This window comes from Pipistrellus hanaki (genome assembly GCF_964339955.1).
Source record: "Pipistrellus hanaki genome assembly, chromosome: 5".
NCBI classification, from domain to species: domain Eukaryota; kingdom Metazoa; phylum Chordata; class Mammalia; order Chiroptera; family Vespertilionidae; genus Pipistrellus; species Pipistrellus hanaki.
In genome coordinates, this window is record NC_140507.1 from 78,585,034 (window position 1) to 78,605,896 (window position 20,863).

A 20,863-nucleotide genomic window follows, 5' to 3' on the forward strand; every position below is an offset into this window, starting at 1 on the left:
AAAAATAATAGAAAAATTAATTAGAATGATGTATGTCATGAGAGACCAAATTATACTGAAGTAATACATGTTAACCCATGAGATAAATGAATATTTTCAGTTCCTCATGGTTCAAAGATTGGATTAATCTGTCAGACTTTTTTTTTCCTCTGAGGCTAGAAACCTACATTCCTGGGCAATTCTTCAGCCTAGTACAGTTGGTCCTTTAAAAGTTTACCTGCCAATAAATCTTTGCAGGGCCCTCTTTATATCATTGTTCCTCAGACTGTAGATAAAGGGGTTCAGCATGGGTGTGACCACGGTGTACATCACTGAGGCTGCTGCACTTGAGTGTGAGCTTTGGGAAGCAGAAAAGCTGAGGTACACTCCAAGGCTCGTACCATAAAATAAGGAGACAACGGAGAGGTGAGATGCACAGGTAGAAAATGCTTTATATTTCCCCTGAGATGATGGGATCCCACATATGGAGGCAATGATCTTGGAATAGGAGTAAAGGATCCCAGCAAAGGGACCACCACCTAGCAGTCCAGCTGAAAAGTACATTGTAATGTTATTAGGAAAGGTGTCAGAACAGGCAATTTGGACCACCTGACTGAGTTCACAGAAAAAGTGAGGAATTTCTAAGTCTGAGCAGAAGCGCAGACCCAACACCATAAAACTATTTAGTGAGGAATTCAGGACACTCAGGATCCAGGTCACCAGAACCAGCAGTCCACAGAGCTGGGGATTCATGATGACCATGTAGTGCAGAGGGTGGCAGATGGCCACATACCTGTCATAGGCCATCACAGTCAGGATTATGTTGTCCAACATCGCAAAGAGGATATAAAAATACATCTGGGTGATGCATCCTGCATAGGTGATGACTTTGCTCTGTGTCTGGATGTTCCACAGCATCTTTGGGACGGTGGTGGAGGTGAAACAGATGTCTACCAAGGACAGGTTGCAGAGGAAGAAGTACATGGGTGTGTGGAGGTGGGAGTCTGAGCTGACAGCCAGGATGATGAGCAGGTTTCCCAACACAGTGACCAGGTACATGGAGAGGAAAAGCCCAAATATGAGGGGCTGCAGTTCCAGTGCCTGTGAAAGTCCCAGAAGAAGGAATTCTGAAATTTGTGTACCATTGCCTGGTTCCATGTGTTGGAGCTGACTACATAAAAAAAAATTATCATATTAGCAAGCATTAGTAACTTAGAATAAATGACACATTTATATTTTAGAATCAGGAAAATAATTCCCATTTTTTGTTGTGTGATCTGGTCCCCGTTAAGGTATCTCTATTGGCATTCCTCATTAGAATTTCCTTTTGTAACATCAACCTGTAATGTATACTGAGATTTTACTAAGATAACTTTTCTGCACTTGAGAAATATATATTGTCTATAGACTATGTTCTAGGCACTGTTCAGAGTATAGGATGCTGATAAACAGAAGTCTACAAACTAATGATGGAGCAATAATATAATCAAATAAAAATGATAATATAATATATCCAATGGTGGAGATGCTATAAGTAAATCACATCAAATGGAGAGAGTAAATAGAGGGTGTTATTTTTCATAGAGTTTAGCCAATACTTGCTAATGGCTGACACATAACACATTCCTCAGTGAACACTGAGAGAGACTAAGTGGGACAGTGTTTCTCAGGGAGAAGGAACAGCCAGTACGAAGGCCCTGAGGAAGATGGTTGCTTTAGAAAATGAAGGCTCAGGAGTTTGAAGATAGCACCATGAAGGTGAATTTTTCTTGTATCTCCTCACAGAACCAAACTGGCAATAAAAGTAAATTTGGGAATATTTACCCTGAATTATCAACTGAAAACTATCTGAAGAGGAGTCTTTTAAAGAAGGAAGGGCAGAAACCACCTTGAGAGTGATAGGAAGGTTGTGGTTTCAGGAGGGGCTCATACCACTCCCACTCGACAGGCCAAGTTGAGGAGGAATATCTCAGCTGTGGGGGTTTCCCCCTGAGAGTAGTGAGGCCTGTACACCAGGCTGGGCTCCCCAGCTTCCAGGGCCAGAGCCAGGAACACCTGCCCACATAGCATCCAACAGAGAAAAGCAGCAGGGCTTCTACCAGCAGAGGGCGATGGAGCTTGCTGGAGATAAAGCCACTTTGTTTTTATTTACTTATATATTTTTTATGTTAAAAGTCTTCATTGTTGAGTCATTACATATGCTCCCTTGTTTCCCCCATTGACCTTTTCCAATCTGCTCCTTGTCCTCCAGCCCAGTCCTTCATCACCATATTCTCTGTGTTCATGGGTTATGCATATCTATACTCATAAAAGGGTATTGGTCAGGACACCTTCATAGTAACAACCAAACAGCAGATTTTGTGGTGTGACAAGGCCGGCAGGGGGGTTAGTGAGGGATGACCAAATGACTGAACAATAGGCTGCGTGGGGCAAGCAGGCCTGGGGGGTGGGGAGAGGCAGTGAGGGGCAACCAGGTTGGCAGGTGCAGCAGTTAGGAACCAGTGGACCTGGATTGTGAGGGAGATGTCTGACAGCTGGTTTAGGCCTGATCCCTGAGATTGGGCCTAGAATGGTAGTTGGACATCCCCCGAGGGGTCCAGATTGAAGAGGGTGCAAGCTGGGCGGAGGGAAAGCTCCCTTACCCCCCACCTTACCATGCACAAATTTTGTGCTCTGGACCTCTAGTATGCCTATAAGTTCTTTGGTTAGTCTGTTCCCACTCACCCACCCTCCCCTGACTTCCCTCTGAGGTTCAAAAGTCTGTGCCATGCTTCTATGTCCCTGGATCAGCTTTATTTGTCAATTTATTTTGTTCATTAGATTCCACATGTGAGTGAGATTATGCGATACCTGTCTTTATTTCACTGGCTTATTTCACTTAGCATAGTACTCTCCATCTCCATCTCCATTATTGCCAATGGTAAGAATTCTTTCTTTTTTATAACTGCATAGTATTCCATTGTGAACAAAGAAATCCAATTTACATTATTTCTAATGGAGAAAAAATGGTTTGGTTTTCAAACAAATCTCTTGTCAAGCAGCTTTTTGGAATAAATTAAGTTTGAGAAACAAGGTTACACTGTATTCTGAGAGAGTCTCAGGAGTGTGGCTCTGGGGTAGGGGAACACATCCACCATCTTCCCTGAAGTCTGAATGGCATCTCCCCCTCATGGGAGATACAGAGGTCCGATCATCCCGATTCTGCCAACAGCCCTTTCAGAAACAGTTTTTTTTCAGTGACTAAATCTGATAGCAAGTGGGCATGTGTAGGTGGGACAAAGCAGACACTAACGTGTCTTGGGATGTTTTCTGACCCACCTTTGAGGCCCACACTGCTGTAAAGCTGACCTTGGAGAGCAGCCTGCTCCCTCTTCTGCAGAGAAGCTCAGTGGAGGCAACCACAAAAGGGGGGTCACTTCAAGCCTCAAATAGGTTTCTGAGAACCAAATGTGGGCAGCTTCTTATGTTGGCTAGCACCAAAGTCCCTACCAGGAGGCCTAGAATCAACATACAAAACAGTCATCCTCAGGCAACACAAGAGAAGGATACAGAGGGGGATCCCAGGAGCACAACTAAACTCTGCCTAGATGAACTCCACTTTCCCCCCCCTTCATTATTTTCTTGTTATTGCTTTGTTTTTATTTTTTCTCTCTCTCTCTTTTTCATATCTCTTATTTTTATCTTTCTTTTTTTATTCATTTTTTAAAATTTCTTTCACTTTTCCCCTTCTTTTCTTTTTCACTGTTTTTCTCCATATTTTTATTCATATTTTTTCTTCCTTCTTTCCTTTCACATGCTTTCCCTCCATTTTTTTCTTATAATTTTTTTCTTTTATTATTCTTGTTTACCTTTTTTTTTTCTTTTTAAAAAATATATTTTATTAATTTTTTACAGAGAGGAAGGGAGAGGGAGAGAGAGTTAGAAACGTCAATGAGAGAGAAACATCGACCAGCTGCCTCTTGCACATCCCCTACTGGGGATGTGCCTGCAACCAATGTACATGCCCTTGACCAGAATTGAATCTGGGACCTTTCAGTCCGCAGACCGATGCTCTACCACTGAGCCAAACCTGTTTCGGCTACCTTTTTCTTTTGTAGTTGTTTTTGTTGTTGGGCTCCTTTGTATGTTTTTATTTATTTTTTTTTTATTTTTTTTTATCAGCACCTATAAAACAGCTCACACAATGTTGTTGGGGTTGAGCCTCACAGTCAGGCAGCCTGAGGATGGATCCTACCCACAAATGGCCCAACAACAATCAAGACCCAGTTACAACAGAAGAGCCCCCAAAGCACACACACAAGGGACATTTCTAGAGCATCCAGCTCAGGAGATAAAGGAAGCTGCACCAGTAGGCCTTACGGGACACTTCCTTTGAAAGACTATGAAGACTGGGAATCATAGCATTTTAATCTAATACATAGAAACGAACACAAAGAAATAACTTGCAAAGAAAATATACAATTGCCAAATGAAATAAAAGGAGGAATCTCCAGAAAAAAAGCTAAATAAAATGGAGGCAAGCAATTTATCAACATAGAGTTCTAAGTAATAGTTATAAGGATACTCAAGGAACTTAGTGAACACTACAAGGAACATAATGAAAACTGCAAGGAACTTAGTAGGAACCACATCAGCATGAAAAAGGACATAGAAACCATGAATAAGAACAATTCAGGAATGAAGAATACCACCTGTTGAAAGAAATAGACTTACAAGTCCAGAAAGCACAATAGTTTCAAACAATGGGAACCCAAAGTGGCTCACCCCAAGACACATCATAATTAAAATGCCAATCATTAAAGACAAAGAGAGATTCAAAAAAGCAGCTAGTTACCTATAAGGAAGCACCCATATGACTGTCAGCTGATTTCTCAACAGAAAATTTGCTGGCCAGAAGGGAATAGCAAGAAATATTCAAAGTGATAAATAGCTAGAACCTACAACCAATATTATTCTACCCAGCAAAGCAATTATTTAGAATTGAAGATCAGATAAAGAGCTTCACAGATAAGAAAAAGCAAAAGGGGTTCATGACCACCAAACCTGTATTACATGAAATATTGAAGAATATTCTTTAAGAAGAGGTAGAAGAAAAAGAGAAAATATAAACAATAAAATGGCAATAAATACATACCTATCAATAAGAATCTAAAAATAAAAATAACAAACATGGAATCTAAATAAACTGATGAATAAAATAGAAGCATGGGAACAATGGAGCAGACTGATGAATCTCAGAGGGAAGGGATGAGGGGAGAGGAGAAAACTTCAACTACATAATTTATATGCATATATGCCTTACCTATGAACTCAGATGATAAAGTTTTGAAGGCTGGGGGTAGGACAAGAACCCAGTGGATGGTGGCAATAGAGGAGGGGGAGGAAGGAGGGCATCTGTAATACTCTCAACAATAAATATTTAAGAGAAATGAAGAACACCATATGTGACATTAAGAATACACTGAAAGGAATAAAAATTAAGCTGGATGAAGCAGAGAAACAAAAATTTAAAAAAAGAATTTAAAATAACGAGGATAGTTTAAGGGAAATTTGGAAAAACTTCAAATGTAACAATATACACTTCAGAGAAGTAGAGAAGGAAAAGAAAGTGAAAAAGGATATAAATCTAGTTAGTAGAAAAACGATAGAAAATTTCCTTAACCTGTTAAAAGAAAAATTCACACACACTCAAGAAGCACAGCATATCAATCAAGATGAATTTAAGAAAACCACACAAAGACACATACTATTAAAATGGCAATGGTTCATGACAGAGTAATAATCTAAAAGGGAGCAAGAGATAAACAGTTAGTTTCCTACAAAGGAGTTTCCATAAGGCTTTCAGCTGATTTCTCAACAGAAACACTGTGGCAGAAGTGAATGGAATGAATTATTCAAGATAATGAAAAGCAAGGTTCTGAAACCAAGACTACTCTATCCAGCCAGGCTTTCATTCAAAATCAATGAATTATGAAGTAAAGAGCTCCTGAGACAAAAAACAAAAAAGGCTAAAGGAGTTTAACACCACGAAACAAGCATTGCAAGAAATGTTAAAGAGACTACCTTAATAATAATAAGAAATAGAGAAACATAGTAGGCATAAAGAATAAAAATGGCAATAAATTGGTACCTATCAATAATAATCTTAAGTGTAAATAAATGAAATGCTTGACTCAAAAGACATAGGGTAGCTGAATGGATAAAAAAAAAGACCCAAATATATGCTGTCTGCAAGAGACTCACACAGGATGAGATTGATGGATGGAAAAAGTAAATTTCCTTGCAAATGGAAATGAAGATAAATCCTGGGAAACAATATTCATATCTGACAAGTGAAGGCTATAATAAGAGACAAGTAAGGTCATATATAATACTAAAAGGATTGATACAAGAGGATATAACCCTGTTAACCATATATGCACCCAATATAGGGAAAACCAAATATATTAAAAAAAAAAACTTCTAGAGGACTTAAAGGAAGAGATTAATAGCTATACAATCATAGTAGGAAACTATAACACCCCACTGACATCAGTGGATAGATTTTCTAGACAAAAATTCAATAAGAAAACAGTGTCCTTAAATAACACACCAGAACAAATGGATTTAATTAATTATATTCCACCCAAAGCAGCAAAATATACATTCTTTTCAAGTGCACAAGGAATATTCTCAATGATAGATCACATGTTAGGACACAAAATAAGTCTCTACAAGTTCAAGAGGATTGAAATTATATCAAGCTTCTTCTCAGATGACAATGGCATGAAACTAGGATGAATTACAAAAAAACACCCCAAACCTTCAAACACACGGAGGTTAAATACCATTTTGGTAAACAATGAATGGACTACCAATGAGAGCAAGGAAAAAAAAATTCCTGGAAATACTCTCAACACTATGGACACACAACAACGCAGAATCTAGGGGACCTCTGAAAAGCAGACCTGAGAGGGAAGTTTGTAGCACTACATAGGACTATCCCAAGAACCAAGAAAAATTTCCAATAAACTATTTAACCCTACAACTTAAAAAATTATAAATAAAACAGCAAGAAAAGCTCAGAATAAGTAGAAAGAAGGAAATAATAAAGATCAGAGTGGAAATAAATGATGTTGAGACTAAAGAAACAATGTAAAATATCAATGAAACCAAGGGCTGGTTCTTTGAAAAGATAAACAATATTGATGCACTTTTAGGGAACTCATCAAGAAACAAATAGGGAGGACCCAAATAAATAAAATCAGAAACAGAAGTAGTGAAGTAACAACTGACACAACAGAGTAAAAGATTGCAAAAAAATTCTATGATCAACTACATGCCAACAGTCTAGACATTGTGGATGAAATGGACAAATTCCTAGAAACATACAATTTTCCAAAACAATCAGGAAGAAACAGAAAACCTGAATAGGCCAATAACAGCTGATTAAATTGAAACAGTAACAAAACAAACAAACAAAAACTCTCAGGAAACAAAAGCATCAGGCTAGGTGGCTTCACCTGGGAGTTTTACCAAACATTCAAAGAAGTAACACCTATTGACCTCAAACTATCACACAAACTTTAAGAGGAAGGAAGCCCCCGAAGCTCTTTTTATGAGGCCAGCATTATCATCATAATAAAATGAGAAAAAGAAAGAGAATTACAGGCCAATATCCCTGATGAACATAGATGTTAAAATCCTTAACAAAATATTGACAAATCTGATTCAGCAACATATTAAAAAGATAACACATCCTGACCACATTGGATTTATTCCAGGGGTGCAAGGCTGGTACAATATTCACAAATCAATACATATCAGACATCTCATAAACAAACTGAAAGACAAAAATAGCAGAAGCCTATAAATAGATGCAGAAAAAGCATTTGAAAAAACACAAAACCCAGTTTTGATAAAAACTCTCAGCAAAGTGGGAATAGAGGGATTATACCTCTATATAACAAAGGACATACATGACAAACCTACAGCAAACATCACACTCAAAAGGCAAAAACTAAAACCATTTTCCCCAAGAACCCGTGTAAGATAGGGATGTCCACTTTCACCACTCTTATTCAAAATAACACTGGAAGTCCTAGACACAGCAATCAGACAAGAAAACTTAAAATGCATCCAAATTGGAAAGTAGGAAGTAAAACTGTTTTAATGACATGATACTGTCCAAATAGTGATGCTATTTAACTCAGAGATCCTCAGCCTCAGCACAGTTGGCATTCTGGGACAGACTGTTCTCTGTGGTGAGGTCTGTCCTGTGAAATGAAGGTTGTTTAGAGCATATCTGCCTTCATTCACCCCTCTCCAGTGTGACAGTCACAAATCTGTCAGGACATAGCTCAATGTCTCTTGGGGAGGTGGGGGGGGGGTGGGGGGGGAAGATTACCAACGATTAGAACCACAGTTTTAATTTCATAATTTAAACATATTTTAACAATATTGACATGATTACAATGTAATGATAACAAGTATGAAAGACAATCAAGTGTGAGGAGCAGTCACACTATGAATTCTTAGGTAGCCACTGAAATAAATACATTAAGTAACTGAGCACACAAACAGCAATCTCTTGCCTCTGGGCTAAGATGAATGGGCTCTCAGGTGACAACAGGTAACTGTTTTTGGCTTTCATTCTCTGAGACCCTCTCATGCAGGGTCAACTGGGTTTTGGACTCACCTGGATAAGATCTATGAGAGGAAGGTCATGGTGGGGACGTCTGAATTCCTCCCTGAATGGCTGATGATAGAGACTGAAGTTCTGTTCACAGGCAAGATAGCAGGAAGGCGTACAGTGTCAGTCCCCAGCCAGAGTTGGGGCTACAAACAAAGAAATAACAGTGAGAAATAAACATAACCATGCCCTCCCAGCCTAAGTTTACACATGATGGGAGACTGGAGATGAGGGGATATTTATAAATTTCCACACCTGCTCTGCAGGCACATTTCTCTCTTGTTTCTCCAACCTCTAAGCACACAAATATAGTATATCTTTTAGCAAGTGGAACAGTTTTGTTAATCAGCTGACTTCAGGATAGAAAATGAGCTAGGCTTATCCAAGTGGCACTAAGATAAGCACAGTGGTTCTGTTAAGGTTGAAGAGAGACCACAAAAGAATTGGACTCAGAGAGACTTTAAAAATGCTGCACAGCTGGCTTAAAGATGGAGGAAGGAACATGAGCTATGGAATGCAGGCAGCCAGCAACACTGAAAGGCATTAGAAAGAAACACATCCTCCCCTGAGCCTCTAGCCCTGTGCACCTCTTGTCTCTGAGCTAGGCTGATTAGACACAGTGACTCAGGTAAAAATTTTCAGGTTCCATCCTCACTGACCCTTTCCTGCTGTACCCATTGGCCTCCCAGTCTCACCTGGATGGGTCTCTGAGAGGAAGGTCTCTGTGTGAAAGTCTGAATTGCTCCCTGGATGGTTGATGATGGAGACCGAAGCTGTGTCCTGGATGAGACAGCAGGAAGGAGTTAAGCATCAGTTCCTGAGCCACCTTAGGAATCAAAAGCAGCAGCCATGTGCTGTCCCCAGCACTGTACAAGCTGGAGACTGCAAGGAGGAGATATCTACATCTCTCTCTAAACCTGCTCATCAGGCACATTTCCCTTGTGTTGTTCCAACTGCTAAGCAATGATTTCCCTCTGGGCCTCTGGCATAAGCAGAAAGGAATATTTTCCTAATGATTCTCTGATCCCAAGAGACCATATTGTAAGTCAAGTGTACTTAGTTTTTATGACTCCTTGTCTTGGTCTCGCCTGCTTTCTAGGGGCCAGAAGACCTACTACCCTATCCCATCCCTGACTTCCTTTTTTTCTTCAAAGTCTGGTTGGGGGTGGGACACAACCCTGATGTCTCTAGAGAATTGCTTTTCTCCTCTTCAATATGGCAGAATTGCGCTCTTTGATGAGCAATTTCCGGTACCACACTCTTTGGCTTCCTGACACATTTGTCAAAATAATTAGAGATTTTATACTTATATCACCAGTTAAAAGGTATTATTTAGAGACACAAAATATTGATTGGTTTTCCTCTCCAGTGTGCCTCAGGTGGTTGAGCATTGTCCCATGCACCTGTAGGTTGTTGGCATGCCTGTTTGGCAGGCTCGATCCCCAGTAGGCGTTGTGTAGGAGGCGGTCCCATCATGGCTTCTCTCTCATGGATGTTTTTGTTTCTCTTTCTCTCTAAAATTTCAATAAAACATATTAAAGTATTTAATTACTAGAGATACATTTAGGTATTTTTATGTCACATGACCTGAGTTTATCATTTTATATAAATTGCCTCATTGAATCTTTAAGAACATCCATTCTATTAAGTGATATTTCTTTTTGAAATGACCATGAACTTTTATTCCCATTCCTTCTATTAATATCATGCATTACATTGATTGATTTCTATCTTTTAAAAAAAAATCTTTATTGTTGAAAGTATTATATATGTCTCTCATTTCCCCCATTGATCTCTCCCAACCCTCCCAGCCCCAACTCCCCACAAGCCTTCATTACCCTATTGTCTGTGTCCATTGGTTATGCATATATGCATATGAGTTTATTGATTGACCTCTTCCCACCTCACCCTCTCCTGCCTTTCCCATGAGGTTTGACAGTCCATTCGATGTTTTTGTGACTCTGGGTCTATTTTTGTTCACCAGTTTATATTGTTCATTATATTCCACAAATGAGTGAGATCTTTTGATATTTATCTCCCTCTGACTGACTTATTTCACTTAGCATAATGCTCTCCAGATCCATCCATGCTGTTGCAAATGAAAAGAGTTCTTTCTTTTTTACAGCAGCATAGTATTCCATTGTGTAGATGCATCATAGTTGTTATTTTTTATTGTCTAAAGTTTTGCATACGTTTCCTTTGTCTCTGATTGACCCCTCCTCCCCGCTCCCTCCTGTCCTTCCCACCCCCGAGGGCAAGCCCTCACTGCCTTTGTGCCTGTGTCCATTGGTTATGCTAATATGCATGCAAACAAATCCTTTGGTTAAAGTAAATTGGAAAAAAAAGTAAACTGATAAAAATCCTTAAGTCATGCTGGTCCTTTCAATTCCTGTTCCATCTTGGGTATCTGGATTTCTGTGCTGTCACTTCCTAATTCTGTCAGTCCCTGCATGAACTCTTCTTTGGAGAACTTGCACTGTGTTGTTGCTCTGAATTTCCATGAAAGGATCATCACAGAACTGCTGTTTTCCATCTATCCCAATTTTATTTTTACTTTGAGGATCTTTGTATCTAGTGTATAGATGTTCTAACTTCTTCTTTTCCAATGACCCTTTTATACTGTTTCATATATATGATTCCGGATTTGGGGGAAAAATTGGTCCATTAGAATATCTAACTTCCCGTCATTTTGAGACAGGCAACTTATTGCTGCTTTTCCACTAGGTTGTGTGAAGATCATAAAGTAACCATGGGTATTCTTCTGCAAAAACTAAGACTTGATCATGTTGTGTCCTTTAGGCCTCTTCCCGCCTCCTCCAGCTTCAGAGTCAATGGAGGATAGATGGCTCCTCGCCCAGGCTCCTGGGCTCCAGTTCATGCACAGTATGGGGCAGCCCTTGGCATAGCTGAGGGTGCAGTCCTGGGCCTGGGAGAGGCAGAGGGTTGGAGGAAGGTGTCAGCAGCCCTTTATGAGTTTTCTCCTGGAGGTGGGGGTCCTCCTAGGATATGTGTGATTCATCTTTTGATTATAAGGATTGAAGATATTCCTGAGTGAAGATATTCCTTAATATATATAAGATATTTAGATTGTTTGCTCACTGTCCATTTGGTGGATTTGAAAAAATTTTAAAAAAGGGAGATATTTAATTTAGAGCACTCAGAAGGAGTCACAAATTTATGAAGCATATTGAAAAATTTCAATCAGAAATAGGAAAATAGTTAAAAAACACACACATAAAACACTGCATGTAATTCTTCACCCAAATGAATAAAGAAACTTACACATGGACATCATATTTCACAGTTTATTTTTAAATTTTTAATATTATTTTATTATTGATTTATTTTTTAGAGAGAGAAGAAGGGAGACATAGATACAGCAGTAGACATAGATAAATAAATGATAAATAATAGATAGATAGATAGATAGATAGATAGAGACAGAAGCATCAATGTGACAGAGAAACATTGATTGTCTGCCTCCTGAATGCATCCCACCTGGGTTTGAATCCACAACCTAGATACATGCTCTGACCTGGAATTAAACACACAACACTTTGTGGTGTACAAGATGCTTTATCCAAATGAGCCATTGGGCCAAGTCAATATTCCATACTTTAATGACGTGCAACATGAAAAATACTTTTGTAGATGAATAAATTGTATGGCTGTTTTTTGCTTCATCTTTTTAAGGTTATCTCTGACTCTAACCGTATTATATCAGTCTATTTATTAAAATGTATGTATCCATGCAGATGCTTCATGGAGACTGGTATTGAGTAGTCATTTTTTGTCAGTGGCTAAGGTAGGCATGTGGAAACACAGTTGAATAACAGAATGAAATCTATAAAACCAGGAGACCAGCTATAAAACAAACTAGCATGTTGAAGTCTGCATTATCAAGAAGAGCAGTAAAGGTGGTGCTATAGAAAATAATGATGAACATATAAGTGAAAACTAAGGTCTCAGATTTTCTCCTACAATAAAATTATGTAAATGACCTTAGTAGGCAAGTATAGTTTGTCCCGAGGGGTAGTATAATTCATAACTATTCTTTCAGGAAAACAATAGAAAATTTATTTGGAATGATATATGTAATAAGAGAATAAATTATGCTAAAGTAATTCATGTTAACTCATGAGATAAATGAGTATTTCCAATTTCTTATATTCCCAAGATTGGATTAATTTGTGTCAGACTTCTGACTCTGATGTGTGAAACCTAAATTCCTGGGTATTCTTCAGTAAAGTTGGTCCTTGAAAAGCTTACCTGCTAAAGAATCCTTGCAGGGCCCTCTTTATGTCATTGTTCCTCAGACTGTAGATGAAGGGGTTCAGCATGGGTGTGACCACAGTGTACATCACCGAGGCTGTTGCACTTGAGTGTGCACTGTGGGTAGCAGTAGAGCTGAAGTATACTCCTAGGCTCGTACCATAAAATAAGGAGACAACTGAGAGGTGAGACGCACAGTTAGAAAATGCTTTATACTTCCCCTGAGATGATGGGATTACACATATGGAGGCAATGATCTTAGAATAAGAGTAAAGGATCCCAGCAAGGGGACCACCCCCTATCAGCCCAGTTGAAGAATACATTAGAATATTGTTAAGAAAAATGTCAGAACAGGCAAGTTGGATCACCTGATTGAGTTCACAGAAAAAGTGTGGGATTTTCATGTCTGAGCAGAAGGACAGATGCAACACCATTAAGCTATGTAGCAAGGAAACCATAGCACTCAAGATCCAGGACAGCAGAATCAGCAGTCCACAGAGTCGGGGGTTCATGATGACCATGTAGTGCAGGGGGTGGCAGATGGCCACAAACCGGTCATAGGCCATTACAGTCAAGATAAAGTTGTCTAACACTGCAAAAAGTGTATAAAAGTACATCTGTGTAATGCAGTCTTCATAGGTGATGACTTTGCTCTGTGTCTGGATGTTCCATAACATCTTTGGGATGGTGGTGGAGGTGAAACAGATGTCTACCAAGGACAGGTTGGAGAGGAAGAAGTACATGGGTGTGTGGAGGTGGGAGTCTGAGATGACAGCCAGGATGATGAGCAGGTTTCCCAACACAGTGACCAGGTACATGGAGAGGAAAAGCCCAAATATGAGGGGCTGTAGTTCTGGTTTTTCTGATAATCCAAGAAGAAGAAATCCTGAAAATCCTGTTATGTTCCCTTGTCCATGTGGTGGAGGTAACTACCATAATATAGAAAAAGTGACATTACTAATTTTCACACAAGCAAGCATCAATAACCTAGCATAAAGGAAATAATTTCCATATTTGGTCTATGGTCTGGTTTCCTTTGGGACATCCCTAGGGCCATTTCTCATTAGAATTTCCTTTTCCATGTGAAGACAGACGAAGAATTCTTGTCTTAGTTCTTTCAATGCGAAAAATAAAAATAAAAAGCAATGAATGGAATGTAAAGCACAGCAGGTGTCTGTAGTTTATAATACTGTATTGTGTAAGGAAAGTAGACAGAGGCTAGATTTTAAAAGTCCTTATTAAAAAAAAACCAAACTGTTAACTATGGTGGTGACAGACCTACTGTGGAGGTCGTATTGCAATATATACAAATACGAAATCATTAGGTGGTACTCCTAAAACTAATATAATGTTTTTTGCCAATTATGCTTCAATGAAAAATGTTTAAAACAAATGGAGAAAGCACAGTAGGACTGATTGACAGATTGGACCACATAAAATTTATGAACTTTATACATTCTCCACAAAACACTTTTACATACATTAAAGAACGAAATGGAAAACTGTCACTTTGTGCGAAAGTCTCCATTTCTTTGTCAGAAATAATCCAATAAAAAAAATCGAACAAGATGATATTGTCAATAATATTGTGATAGGTCTGTATGGTAATAAGTTCATTACTAGACTTGGTGTGGCAATCACATTGTAATGTATATAAATGTTGAATCAATATATTGTATACTGGAAACTAATATCATATTGTATACAAACTATACTTAAACAAAAAAGGGATAAAAACACTTTGATAACACTGTCCAAAAGCAAATAATTTTTCAGGTGAGTAATATAGTGAAAGTTACTTATAAAGCCAACTATACTTTAATTAAAATAAATAAATTAATAAACAAATAAAGGAAAAAACTTACACAGAGAAATTTTAACAGAGACTCTAAATGGCTTACGAACTTATGAATTTCATTACTCAGCCTCATAGGTAATGAAATAATTACAAAGTGAATCTCATTACTTACTCATTTTCATCTACCAAATAAAATTTTAAAATGTGAACAGACAAGGTGAGGGAACATACTGTGAAATGTATGTCTCATGCACTGCTAGTGCAAGGTGTATTTGCAGCCTTTCTTGCTCTGGACCTTTCTCATTCATATGGAAAGATAGTCTGATATGCCCCATCAGAAAATTTAAAAAATGCCCTCACATCACTGTATATTCTTTCACTGCTAATTACCTTTTGTCCATTTCTGTCAATAGATAAAGTTCTTGAACTTATGTTCTACTTCTCCTGAAAGGACTTTACATTTCCAATGCCCTTTCTGCATTTGTCTGCTACCATTTAATTGTCAACACTGGAACATGCATTCTGAGTGCAATGCTCACTTTCCTTTGAGCATCATGTATAACACATTAATGTATTAGTAATGTACAGTATTGGTATCTGGGCTATGTTCGAATGGTTCTAAGGTGACTTCAGGGACAAGGTCTTGGCTTTCAGTGTCTCTGATCCTCTCCTGCCATGTCTGTTGGGCTCTGGGACTCACCTGCATGGGAACTCTGAGAGGAAGGTTTCCTTGTGGAGGTCCAAATTCTTGCTTGGATGGTTGATGATATAGACAGGACAACAAGGTCTCAAGCATTGGTCTCCCAGACGGATTTAGGTGACGTAACATTCAGCTAAAGGTTGCATATGCTGAGGGTCTGCAATAGAATTGCTATTTATGTGCTTTGTGTCTGCTCTTTAGGCACATTTACTGCTTGTTACTCTAGCCTCTAAGCACATGGTTTCCCCTGGGGACACTGGTCTCGATAGACTAGAAAAATTTCCTGATTATTCTCTGTTCCCATGAGACTATATAATAAGCCAGGTGAATGCAGTTGTGATTAGTCCTTCACTAAATGCCCTGCTTCCTGATGTCTCCAATTCCCAGCACCTTATCTCAATTGAAAGGTAAAGTTTCAGCATGGAAACCTTGAGGGTATTATGCTCAGTGAAATAAGTCAGGGAAAGACTAATACCATAGGATGTCATTTATTTATGGATCTAAAGAGCAAAGTAAACAATTCCTCCCTCACACACACAAAAAAATAATAAAATTGAAATGCACTCATGGACTGGTGGTTGCCAGAGAAGGACCTTGGGTGACTGGGAGAAGAGAGTGAAGGGATTAAGAAGTACAAATTGGACGTTTTAAAATAGTCACAGATGTCAAGTATAGCAAAGAGAATCTATCTATATAAAAGGCTAATATACTAAGTGTCCTTCCCACCTTCCAATTTGTCACTATGACAACTTGCTTTATAGCCAGGTGGAAACACTTTACACTGTAACCAAATGTTTGTGAAGCATTTTCCCTTGCCTCATCTCATTTGATCCTCACAGAAGTCCTGAATAGGTAGAGAGGAGACTCAGTGTAATCCTATTTTCTTTTCATTAGTTGGAAAAGGGAGATTTAGAAAGCTTAGAAACTTGACCTGACTGAAAAGAAATAAGAAATGGTAGACCCTAAAAATGACTTCAGGTTTTCTCACTGGGTAGAATATAGTCAAACACTGTGGCAGTTAAATATTTTATCCTTTGTTTTCCCTGCATGATCTACAATAATAATCTGTTTTGTGTTGATATTTACTGCTATGTTGCTGACAATTACCTGAAAGAGAATTTGGGGTGCTTCACTGGGCTGGAAAAAGTTTAGCTACATCAGAAAGCAATTATAATTAAGTAAGTTTATTCTATATCTATAAAAGGTTAATTTGACTCGCACATGCACAATGCATATAAAGCTCTTGGTGCCAATTGCATGCATGTGTTTTCGTCAGTCATTGTCAATCTTGAATTTGGTTGACATTTCTATTATAGAGAAAGGGAAATAGCAATATTGAAATATTTCTTCTAATTAATTTCCTTTTAATGTACACCAATTCATGCACGGGGCCACTAGTATAGTCAATAATATTATAATAATATTATAATGATATTGTAATAATGGGTATCAGAGGTGAACATATGTAAAGTATATGATAGTCTAACCACTATATTGTACACCTGAAACCAATACAAAATAACAGTGGAAAAAAGTCTAAAAGAGTTCTTTCTCTGCATCAAGGTATGTATTGTATGTTTGCTTCTCCTTTACTATGTCTTCCCACAAGATTTTCAGGATCAAGACATTCCTGGTCAAGAAACAAAAGCAAAATTGGCCCATTCCCCAATGGATTTGGATGAAAACTGGTAATAAAATCAGGTACAATTCTAAGAGGAAACATTGGAGAAGAACCAAATTGGGTCTATGAAAAATCACACATGAGAGATGATTCAAATATTTATGCTGTATCCAGGTTGCCTACACCTTTAAATGATCAAGAAGATGCTATTGTCTGGACAGTTGGGGCATTTTAATGGGATAATTAATGGACCTGTGATTTTGCTCTGTTGATTTTCCCCACCATGCAATAGTAGGTTGGTTCAGTAATAAATATGTAAGGCCTTTTAAAAAAAAGTATAAAAAAATTTTCTGACTGTTCTTTAGGTTTTCAAAGCATTCATTTATGGTGGGGTACAATCCCCCATATCTCTAGAAAATGACTATTTCCCTCTTTAAGAAAGTGAAGATATTTGTTCCTTTAATATAAAGCCTTGGGCTCTATACTCCTTAGCCAAAACAATGAGGAATTTCATAGTTATAGTAAAAGTTAAGAGCGGCCATTTAGTTCCTCACTATAATGTTTATTAAATATGGATATATTTAGATTCTGTGCACCATAACCAGTTTAGCACATTATAACAATTGTCAAATGTATGTTTTACAAAAATTTATAAACTATCTTCTCCAATACAGAAATGGGGCACAGAGAGATTTATAAAATATGTATTTCTATTGATTTCAGAGGGGAAGGGAGAGGGAAAGAGAAATACCAATGATGATCCCTTACAAGGGATCTCCTGCACGCCTCCTACCTGGATTCTCTTGCACATCCACAGCGGGGATTAAGCCCACAACCTGGGTATGTGCCTCGACTGGGAATTGAACCATGACCTCCTGGGTCATAAGCCGAACTCAACCACTGAGCCACACCAGCTGGGCAACAGAGAGATTTAATGTATTCAAAGGGATAAGCCACAAAACGGATGCAGTTCTGAGAACACTTCCAGTTCTGAGATTCTGGGGCAGTGGTTCTCAAACAGAGATGACTTTGCCCTTGGGGACATTGTAATGTTTGAAGGAGACTGCTAAACTCCTACGATGCACAGGACAGCACCTAGCACAATTAGTTATCCAGCTCTAAGTGTCACCAGTGAAAAGGTGAGAACCCCTATTCTAGACCAGCACCTCTCCATTTCACTAGGCAAATAAATCACCAAACTTTGTAGGTAAAATGCAAATTTTGATGTATCAAGTCTCCAGGGATCCAGAGACTGCATTTCTGACAAGCTCCCAGGTGACGTATGGTAAGTTTATTCTATATCTATAAAAGGCTAATTTGACTCGCACATGCACAATGCATATAAAGCTCTTGGTGCTAATTGCATGCATGTGTTTCCATCAGTCCTCCTGGTCTGTGGACCACACTTTGAGTAGGTGGACTGTGGCTCTGTGTCAGACTCTGGTGTAGGTAATTTTAGGTCTTCTCCACCAGGATTCTTCTGAGTTTGAAATTTTGAAAGACAAGTTTTTCTCTCACTCTAAAGAGGAAGCTACATTCTATGTTTGATTCTTTTATATTAAGGATACTGGTGACATTAAGTAATTTATACCTGGAAAAATCTTTGTAGTTGGCAGAATAAGGGCTTCAAAAGATGTCAACATCCTAATTTGGAAAACTTTGGAATGTTAAGTCACAGAGCAGAGTTACTAAAATAGATAGAGTTACTAAAATAAAGTTACTAAATAGAGTTACTAAAATAAAATCATTAGCTAAGGAGATTAGCTCAGAATACCCAGGTTGGACTAATGTCATCACAAGGGTCCTCTAAATGTGGAAGAGAGCAGAAGAAGAATTGCAGTCAGAGAGATGTTTGAAGATGCCATGCTGCTGGTATTGAAGATGGAGGGAGGGCCATTGGCCAAGGAATGCAGGCCTCTAGAATACAGAATAGGAATTGAGAATAGGAAAGGAGATGGAAAGGGATTGCACTCTCTCTTGGATCAGCCAAAAAAATTCAAGCCCCACAATAATTTTGATCTAAGGCTTTTAAGGCTCATTTCAGTCACCTAGAACTTTAAGATAGAAAGTTGCTAATTTGCTACCACAGCAATGGGGAAGTGATACAGACATTTATCCGATAAGATATTATTCAAGGGAATTGAGTTTAAGCCTCTCAAATCATTCAGCTAGCTTTCCTTGGCAAAGGTATTTTGTGTTAAAATTCTACATCACAGAAAATATTAGAGCTAATTTGGAGATATTTGGTCCCATAGATGGAACAAAGAATTTCTCACTGTGTCAATATAAACATGGTTCTGACTTTGAGGCATTAAGGTAGAAAAATAATTCATTAAAATTTAAGGTCACATGTTTTACTTTCTTTCTTTGTGTAAAAATTTTTACATTTTTATATATTTTATGTTAATTGAAACATTTAAAAAAAATTTATTTTCCAAATTTCCCATAATTGGTGGGATTATGAATGAGCATGTGTGCATGTGCGTATATATGTGTGAGTGTGTACATGAAATATGTATACAAGTGTACACACATACACAACAATAAAGATCACTCTTGAACATTTTCTTTGGACTCAAAAAAGTATATTTTATTTAACATTTTACTTGTCTCTTACAACAGTCAATTGAAGTAAGGTTTTATTATTCTATTGATATATTATCTTCAGAAAAAAGAAAACTGAAGCCTACTTGAGTTTTTTTTTTTAACAATAATGTAATGCAGTTAAAACTTATTGTGCAGACCCAGTGTTCTCACTTCTAGGAACTTATCCTAGGAAACCCAAAACACCAATTAGAAAAAAATGTATGCACCCCTATGTTCATAGCAGTGCAATTTATAATAGCTAAGATCCGGAAACAGCTCAAGTGGCCGTCAGTAGATGAATGGATAAAAAATATGTGGTACATTTACACCATGGAATACTATGCAGAAAGGAGGATCTCTTACTCTTTGAGACAGCATGGAGGGACTTGGAGAATATTATGTTAAGCAAAATAAGCCAATCAGAAAAGATAAGTATCACATGATCTCACTCATATGTGGAATCTATTGAACAAAATAAACAGATGAACAAAATAGACCTAGAGACACAGAAGCATGAAACAGGCTGTGGAATCTCAGAGGGAAGGAGGAGGTGGGTTGGTGGGTGAGAAGAGATCAACCAAAGAACTTGTATGCACATATGCATAACCCATAGGCACAGAGAATAGGATGCTGAAGGCCTGGGGCAGTTGAAGGGTGGGCTAGAAAGGTTAAATGGGGGGCGGGAGGGGGGAGTGTACAAATGTATTCTCAACAATAAAGATTTAATTTAACAAAAAACTGCATCACCTCAAGTTATATATAAATAGACCCATCAACCATGTACTCTTAATTTATGTATGGCTTCTTTAATTCAGCAAATTGTACATTTAAAATGTGTGCAGTTTGTTGTATGTAATTACACTCTAATCAATTAGTTATGAAATGGAATTTTTGGACTGGAACCCAGATTCTTTGTCTGCCGGAATCAAAGAATGAATCCACGGACAGAAAGTGATATAGCAAAGGTGGAGATTTATTGAAGAATAAGTAAAGGCTCCCACATGGGGAAAGGGAAAGAGTACCACAGAATGGACTCCATGTAGGGAGGGGAAAAGGATCCCACTGAGTTCCTTTCCCTATGGCTTATAAAGGCTGCAGATAATCTCCTCTGATTGGTCACTATTCTCTTAGACTGGTTACTAAAGTAACTCCTAGGCTCAAAGGTCAAACCTCACATGGGACAGGTGAAGTCCCTCCCCCTCTCATTCCCTGTTTTCCAATTCCCTTTGGGCTTTC

The 20,863-nt window shown here is 38.2% G+C and overlaps 3 protein-coding genes across 3 annotated transcripts; 1 reads left to right on the forward strand and 2 right to left on the reverse strand.

Annotated features, from left to right (window-relative positions):
• Window positions 1-213: 213 nt before the first annotated feature.
• LOC311623650 (olfactory receptor 7A10-like) lies at window positions 214-1,137 on the reverse strand (the record flags this gene model as incomplete). Its single annotated transcript, XM_084886022.1, has 1 exon — window positions 214-1,137. The coding sequence occupies one exon, from the start codon at window positions 1,135-1,137 to the stop codon at window positions 214-216; it is 924 nt and encodes a 307-aa protein (XP_084742148.1).
• An 11,778-nt stretch (window positions 1,138-12,915) lies between these two features.
• Window positions 12,916-13,827, reverse strand: LOC311623688 (olfactory receptor 7A10-like; the record flags this gene model as incomplete). The annotated part of the gene is made up of 1 exon (XM_084886064.1): window positions 12,916-13,827. Exon 1 carries the CDS (start codon window positions 13,738-13,740, stop codon window positions 12,916-12,918), a length of 825 nt encoding a protein of 274 aa, XP_084742190.1. The 5' UTR covers window positions 13,741-13,827.
• A 3,187-nt stretch (window positions 13,828-17,014) lies between these two features.
• Window positions 17,015-17,170, forward strand: LOC311623695 (large ribosomal subunit protein eL39-like; the record flags this gene model as incomplete). Its single annotated transcript, XM_084886074.1, has 1 exon — window positions 17,015-17,170. One exon carries the CDS (start codon window positions 17,015-17,017, stop codon window positions 17,168-17,170), a length of 156 nt encoding a protein of 51 aa, XP_084742200.1.
• Between the last annotated feature and the right edge of the window lie 3,693 nt (window positions 17,171-20,863).